The sequence below is a fragment of the Chionomys nivalis genome, chromosome 12 (genome assembly GCF_950005125.1).
Source record: "Chionomys nivalis chromosome 12, mChiNiv1.1, whole genome shotgun sequence".
NCBI lineage: Eukaryota > Metazoa > Chordata > Mammalia > Rodentia > Cricetidae > Chionomys > Chionomys nivalis.
In genome coordinates this window covers 60,652,081-60,659,356 of record NC_080097.1, presented here as the reverse complement: position 1 = coordinate 60,659,356, position 7,276 = coordinate 60,652,081, and the positions used below count along the sequence as shown (strand labels likewise).

The following is a 7,276-nucleotide window of genomic DNA, read 5'->3' as shown; positions in this document are numbered from 1 at the left end:
GGGCTTCGGCCGGGGTCGACTGGGAACCGTGAGCTGGGCAAAGCCGCCTTCCCGCTCCCGAGGGCCGCGGGGACCGAGCAGCGCGCGGGCTCGGAGACGGACAGTCCACAAAGTTTGGTCCGCGGAGAACGCAGCGTCGAGCCCGGCAGGTGCGGCTGGGCCTGGCCGGGGCGCTCGCGGCCTTGCGGGCGAGCACGGCCGGGCACCGGCGAGGAGCGATCAACTCTGAAGTTGGCAAGAGGTGACGCCCGTGTTCCGCTCCGCCGCGCGTCCAGCCCTGGCATCTCGAGCCCGGGTCGCGCCGGGGCTATGCAGTCCCCGCCAGGCGGCCCCGCGGAGCTCCCTGCCAGGTAGACGAGCGGCGCCCCAGGACCCTGTCGGCACCCCTGCTCGGTCCAGGATGTTGCTGGCCCTCCCCCTTTTCCTCCACCTCCTCCTCCTCGGTAAGAGTCCCCGCCCCAGTGTCACTGCCCGCCGTTCTGCACCCTCCAGGCGACCCCCGCCCCCTGCGTCCGCCGGCCCGTCGAGCCGTGGCCCGTCGGACTTTCCCACACCATCCGTCCCACCCACAGCCGGGGAAGGCGACCTTTCAGCGAGGTCACGCACCTCCTTCCGGCTCCTCTACCTCTCTCTTCCTATAAACTACCCGGAAGTCTCAGCTGGGCCTCCCTCTGGAGTTGCCCAGGTGAAGAAAACTTGTGACTCACTCTGCTGCCTCTCTCTATCTCCCTCTAGGAGGTGCTCTGGCCCGTCCAGACCGGATCACTTTCCCAAGTCCTGGTGAGTAGAGGGAGCGCCTAGTGTTTCCTACTGTTCTGGGACTTAGGAATGAAGATGAACCCCCGAATTCTGAAATAGACTGTAATTTTAGAATGGGAACCATCCATTGTTTTACAAGAGGGGAAATTGAGGCCCAACGCACCTGAGTACACACCTGGTAGTTGTTATGAACCATCTCAATTTTTACGTGTAATTTCCGTGTTTTGTCTCCATAGTTAGAGTAGGGTCTTCCTGAGAGTAGAAACAGTATTTCTTCTGCCTACGGCCCCGTGGCTGGCACAAAGGCTACCTCAACATTACTTACGGTATTGACATTTAACACGAAGTATAAAAAGCAATGGGGAGGGCTGGAGAGATGGCTCAGAGATTAAGAGCACTGACTGCTCTTCCAAAGGTTCTGAGTTCAATTCCCAGCAACCACATGGTGGCTCACAACCATGTGTAATGGGGTCTGGTGCCCTCTTCTGACCTGCAGGGGTACACACAGACAGAATATTGTATACATAATAAATAAATATTAAAAAAAAAAAAAAAGCAATGGGGAGCCGGGCGGTGGCGCACGCCTTTAATCCCAGCACTCGGGAGGCAGAGGCAGGCGGATCTCTGTGAGTTCGAGGCCAGCCTGGTCTACAAGAGCTAGTTCCAGGACAGGCACCAAAAACTTCAGAGAAACCCTGTCTCGAAAAAAAAAAAAAAAAAAAAAAGCAATGGGGGTGACCCACTCCTGTAATTCCCAGCACTCAGAGACAGAGGCAGGAGGATCAGTACAAGGGCAGTCTCAGCCACATAGTGACTTTGAGGATAGCCTAGGCTACATGAAATTTTGTCTTTAAAAAAAAAAAAAAGGGAACGGGCGGTGGTGATGCACACCTTTAATCCCAGAGGCAGAGACAGGTGGATCTCTGTGAGTTCGAGGCCAGCCTGGTCTACAAGAGCTAGTTCAGGAAAGGCTCCAAAGCTACAGAGAAACTGTCTTGAAAAACAAAACAAACAAAAAGAATGGAGAGGAAGAGAGGGATCATTGGGCTGTAACTGATGGGCAAAGCGAGCTCTCTACCTTCCTGAGGCATCCGGAGGGAGGGAGCCTGGGGAGGGCCCAGTGTGAAAGAACTCTACCAGAGTCCCCACCTTCTCCCTCCAGCTTGTGAGACCCCTCCAGCAGTGCTCTTGGAAGTACAGGGCACTTTGCAGAGACCTCTGGGCAGGGACAGCCGCAGCTCCCCTGCCAACTGCACCTGGGTTATCCTGGGCAGCAAGGAACAGACAGTAACTGTCAGGTAAGAAAGAAGACAAATCCCCATCTCTCTCCCCTGCCCCTTCTGTCTCCCTCGGAAAAGATCACTGCTCGATGGTGTTTGCATCCTTGTCAGCAGAAGACCAGATCTGGGTTTGGTCTGCTGCTAAAGCTTGGCTCCTGGGTCAGCCGTGGCCAATTGAAGCTGGACTGTCGTGAGACGTTTAGCTTGGGCACTGGCAATCTCCAAAAGACTCTAGAAATTATTCTGGGCTCAACTAGGCTTGTGATGAGTCCTTTGATCCATAGCATAGCCTACTTGGCCTTTCTCTGGACCGTGTTTCTAGCTCATTGGTGGAACACTTGTATAGGGTGTGCAGGGGTTCAGTCCCTACCAAAACGACCCTTCCCCAGGTCTGCCTTTCTGCATCGCCCTGCTCCATCCGCACTCTGACTTTCCCCTCTGTCCTACCCTCACCTTTCTCCTGTGCTTCTCGTCTCTTCCCTCATCCCTCCTGTTTTCCCTTCTTTCCTCCCCTTGTATCTCTTTTCTTTCCATTTGTTGTTTTTGAGACAGAATCTCACTATGTAGCCTAGGCTATCCCTAATCTTGTGCTACATCTCATCCTTCCAAGATTTGGGGTTTCCTGTGCAGTCACCATGCCCAGTATTTTTTTTTTCTTTTTTCTTTCTTTTTTTCCTTTTTTTTTTTTTTTTTTTGTTGTTGTTCTTGTTTTGTTTATTTGGCTTACAGAACTAGGATACAGCTCAGGGTTTCACACCCTCGAGGTGGGCCCTCTCTCTTTTTTTTTTTTAATATTTATTTATTTATTATGTATACTATATTCTGTCTGTATGTATGTCTGCAGGCCAGAAGAGGACATTAGACCTTATTATAGATGGTTGTGAGCCACCATGTGGTTGCCGGGAATTGAACTCAGGACCTTTGGAAGAGCAGGCGGTGCTCTTAACCACTGAGCCATCTCTCCAGCCCCCATGGGCACTCTATCTCTAAACAACAGTCTCAGCCCCTTACTCCAAATCTACTAACGTTCTAAGTCTCCTCACTGGGGCCCATGTCAACTGGCGGTGTGCCTCAGATCCTGGCAGTGGTGGTGCGTGTCTTTAATCTCCACACTTGGGTGGCAGAGTCAGGCAGATCTCTGAGTTCAAGGCCAGCCTGATCTACAGAGCTAATTCTAGGACAACCAGAGCTACACAGAGAAAAATCGTGTCTTGGGGGAAAAGGAATATATCCAGAAAGGTGCATGAAGAAGAGAACAATCTAAAGAAGGTGCTGCAACCCAGGACGGCCATGGAGTGCTCAGATCTTAACCTCTCAGCTTGTGAAGCTGAGCTGCTGTGGTTAATTGAACTACAGTATGACGTTGTGTCAGCCAGCTGCTGGGCACTGTACTTGGATAGTGCTGTTGCAGCAGCTGGAGAGAGGTCTTGTCTTATTACTTACTACTTTAACAAGCCTGGTCAGTTCCTGAGCGTAGTCAGTTCTTTCAGGAGGTTCTAGGAGGGGTTGGAACTTTTCCTGTTGATTATATTTACTGCCAAGGGCTCGAATGATTTCATTTGGATCTTTGAATCATGGCTAAGCAAGTGTTTGTGCTTCTTGGGCTGCCAGGGTCCTGTCGTCAAGAGGGGAGGGAACTAGCAAAAATCTAAAACCTCTCATGTCTTGCTCTCTTCTCCCTTATAGGTTCCAGAAGCTGCATCTGGCCTGTGGCTCAGAACACTTAGTCCTGCACTCCCCTCTCCAGCCACCAGTGTCGCTGTGCGAGGCTCCTGCTAGCCCTTTGCAGCTTCCAGGGGGCAATGCCACCATCACTTACAGCTATGCTGGAGCCAGAGCACCCATGGGCCAGGGCTTCTTGCTGTCTTATAGTCAAGGTAGGCTAAACGGGAAAGTGCCCTGGGACCATTAGAAGTGGGCATCCCATGCTGGGCGGTGGTGGCGCATGCCTTTAACCCCAGCACTTGGGAAGCAGAAGCAGATGGATCTCTGTGAGTTCGATGCCAGCCTGGTCTACAAGAGCTAGTTCCAGGACAGGCTCCAAAGCTACAGAGAAACCCCGTCTGTAAAACCCAACAAAAAAAAAAAAAAAGAAGAAGTGGGCATCCCAGGGAAGAGGCCAGGATCCCAGGAGTTCTGGTGCTTCCCAGTCTCTTTGATGCCTCTGCAGATTGGCTCCTGTGCCTGCAGGGAGAGTTCCAGTGCTTGAACCACCGCTGTATACCAGCCGCCCAGCGCTGTGATGGGATCGATGCCTGTGGCGATGGCTCTGATGAGGCAGGTTGCAGCTCAGATCCATTCCCTAACCTGAACCCGGCCCCTGCCCCAACTCCACCCTGCAATCTTACCTTGGAGGACTTCTACGGGGTCTTCTCCTCCCCTGGATATTCACACCTGGCCTCAGTCTCCCACCCCCAGTCCTGCCTGTGGCTGCTGGACCCCCACGATGGCAGGAGGCTGGCAGTGCGCTTCACGGCCCTGGACTTGGGTTATGGAGATGCAGTGCATGTATATGATGGTGCCGGGCCCCCCGAGACCTCTCGACTGCTACGCAGTCTCACCCACTTCAGCAATGGCAAGGCTGTCACCGTGGAGACTCTGTCTGGTCAGGCAGTTGTATCCTACCACACAGTTGCTTGGAGCAATGGTCGGGGCTTTAATGCTACCTACCATGTTCGGGGATACTGTTTGCCTTGGGACAGACCCTGTGGCTTGGGCTCAGGCCTGGGGGCCAGCGAAAGTCTAGGTGAGCGCTGCTATAGTGAGGCCCAGCGCTGTGATGGCTCCTGGGACTGTGCCGATGGCACAGATGAGGAGGGTTGCCCTGGCTGCCCACCTGGGCACTTCCCCTGTGGAGCTGCTGGCACCCCCGGTGCCACAGCCTGCTACCTGCCTGCTGACCGCTGCAACTACCAGACGTTCTGTGCCGATGGAGCTGATGAGAGGCGCTGCCGGCACTGCCAGCCGGGCAACTTCCGATGCCGGGACGAGAAGTGTGTGTATGAGACATGGGTGTGTGACGGGCAGCCCGACTGTACTGACGGCAGCGATGAGTGGGACTGCTCCTACGCCCTGCCCCGCAAGGTCATCACAGCAGCTGTGATTGGCAGCTTAGTGTGTGGCCTCTTGCTGGTCATCGCCCTGGGCTGCACCTGCAAACTCTATGCCATTCGCACCCAGGAGTACAGGTCAGTCAGAGTGAGGCTGGCTGTGGCGGAGTGGGGACGGAGGGTGAGTGGGACCCGTGCTGTTCCCGGAGACTGAGCAGGTCCGCCTTGTGGAGTGGTTCCTATGACCAGTTCGTGAGGGTAGTCTCAAGGAAGGAAGGGACATGACTTAGGACAAACCATAGCATAACTCCATCTGGCCTGGCCGGGGTTTGGAGGGAAGAGGCCTTCTAGGCTGAGCACACTGCCCTCCCTGGGAGGACTAGTGACTGAGCGGTCCTCCTTTCTTCCAGCATCTTTGCCCCCCTCTCCCGGATGGAGGCTGAGATCGTGCAGCAGCAAGCACCTCCTTCCTACGGGCAGCTTATTGCCCAGGGAGCCATCCCACCTGTAGAAGACTTCCCCACAGAGAACCCGAATGATGTAAGTAACTCCTCCAAGCCTGGACCTATGATGCCAGCCTTGTACCCTACTGTGACTCCAGCCGTTTGACCCCTCCTGTCCTTGCAGAACTCTGTGCTGGGGAACCTACGTTCTCTGCTCCAGATCTTGCGCCAAGATATTAGTCCAGGAGGTCCTTCAGGAGGCCGCCGTCGCCAGCGGGGCCGCTCAGTGCGTCGTCTGGTTCGCCGTCTCCGGCGTTGGGGCCTGCTTCCTCGAACCAGTACCCCAGCTCGGGCCCCTGAGACCAGATCCCAGGTCACAGCGTCTGCTGCTCCCTCTGAGGCCCTGGACGACAGCACAAGCCAGCCCTGTGAGGCTGGGGCAGTAGGAGGGCAGGATGGGGAACAGGCCCCTCCACTACCCACCAAGGCCCCCATCCCAACCCCAAGCACACTTCCGGCCCCTGCAACCGTCTCTGAGCCCCCAGGACCGCTACCCTCAGTGCCTCTAGAACCCTCACTGTTGTCTGGAGTTGTCCAGGTCCTACGAGGCCGCCTCCTACCCAGCCTGTGGTCCCCAGGACCCACTTGGACCCCAGCTGGACCTCACCCAACAGTCCTGGCCCCAGAGGATGAGGATGATGTATTGTTAATGCCACTGGCTGAGCCAGAGGTCTGGGTAGTTGAGACAGAGGATGAACCACTGCTTGCCTGAGGGGACCTGGCTGCCTTGGGGCTCCAGACACAATGCTATGATCCTTTGGAAGTGTCTCAGCTTCTGCACTCATGTGTCTTACACAGGAAGTTAGGTGTCCCTCAGGTGGGGAGGAAGCCCCCTGAGAGCCTCTTCTGTGTGTGACTAGAAAGAGACTCAATCACTACCCTCTACCCATCCTCCTGTCCAGGTGGCTGTGTTGGGAAAGCTTCCCGGAGGATCGTAGGCTTGGACACTCCATCCTTTCCACCTCCCCACCCAAAAGTGGCCTTAATACCAGACTGCAGTTGCCTAGAGATCTTCTAGCCCCCAAGGGGAGGATGTGGCCAGGGTGATGGGTTTGCCAGCCTCCATCTTTGTGGTGCCTGGCCCACTTAGAGAACACAAGTGCTTTTGTCCACTCGCTGCATCATTGCCCAGGAAATCAAGGAAAAAATAAAAATAAAAAAATCATAAATTTCAGCCTTGGTAAATTAGCCATGAGCTCCATCCTGCCTCTGCCCATCTCTCCCTCGCACTTGCTCCTCCTCCAGAGGCTGTGGATCATCCTTCTACCTTTGCCCTCTTCTATTTGTTTTTCAACGGCCTGCCTTTCGTTTCCGTGCTACTTAGGAGGCAGCGTGATTCAAGACCGGTGAGGACTAACCGTCTCCACCTTCAGCCTCTGGCCCAGCCCTACACTGACCGCTGTGAGGCTCGGCAGTAAGCCTGACCTCACTGCAGGCCAGAAGCTGGAGCCAGCTGAGCGCGGAAGTCAAGAAAGGGTCCATTTATGGGATACTCTAACACAGAGCACAGCAGCGGTCTGTTCCCTGACAAAACCCAGGAGCCATTTGTGCTCCAGCCAGGCAGGGGGTCTTCCTGGAGGAGGGTCCAAGATGAGTTCTCAACCATGCTGCCAGCAGTAAGCTAAATTCTAAGCAGGACAAACAAATTAAACATGGAGGCTAGACCCAGCCTCCACGGAGCCCA

General features: G+C 54.9%; 1 protein-coding gene across 2 annotated transcripts; it reads left to right on the top strand.

The window, feature by feature from the left end:
• The first annotated feature begins 312 nt into the window (after positions 1-312).
• Lrp10 (LDL receptor related protein 10) lies at positions 313-6,760 on the top strand. 2 transcript variants are annotated; one of them, XM_057786809.1, is made up of 7 exons: positions 313-443; positions 736-780; positions 1,922-2,057; positions 3,726-3,916; positions 4,210-5,227; positions 5,500-5,629; positions 5,717-6,760. In XM_057786809.1, the coding sequence occupies exons 1-7, from the start codon at positions 401-403 to the stop codon at positions 6,302-6,304; spliced, it is 2,151 nt and encodes a 716-aa protein (XP_057642792.1). In that variant the 5' UTR covers positions 313-400; the 3' UTR covers positions 6,305-6,760. The 2 variants fall into 2 exon arrangements, with proteins under 2 accessions (XP_057642792.1, XP_057642793.1); XM_057786810.1 differs by having other exon boundaries at positions 380-439; positions 735-780.
• The last annotated feature ends 516 nt before the right edge of the window (positions 6,761-7,276 follow it).

Bases quoted from the DNA above. Each gene is read 5' to 3' on its own strand.
- Lrp10 (XM_057786809.1), top strand. From the start codon at position 401: ATGTTGCTGGCCCTCCCCCTTTTCCTCCACCTCCTCCTCCTCG. The intron at 781-1,921 runs GTGAGTAGAGGG...TTCTCCCTCCAG, and splicing joins GATCACTTTCCCAAGTCCTG to CTTGTGAGACCCCTCCAGCA. The intron at 5,228-5,499 runs GTCAGTCAGAGT...CCTTTCTTCCAG, and splicing joins ATTCGCACCCAGGAGTACAG to CATCTTTGCCCCCCTCTCCC.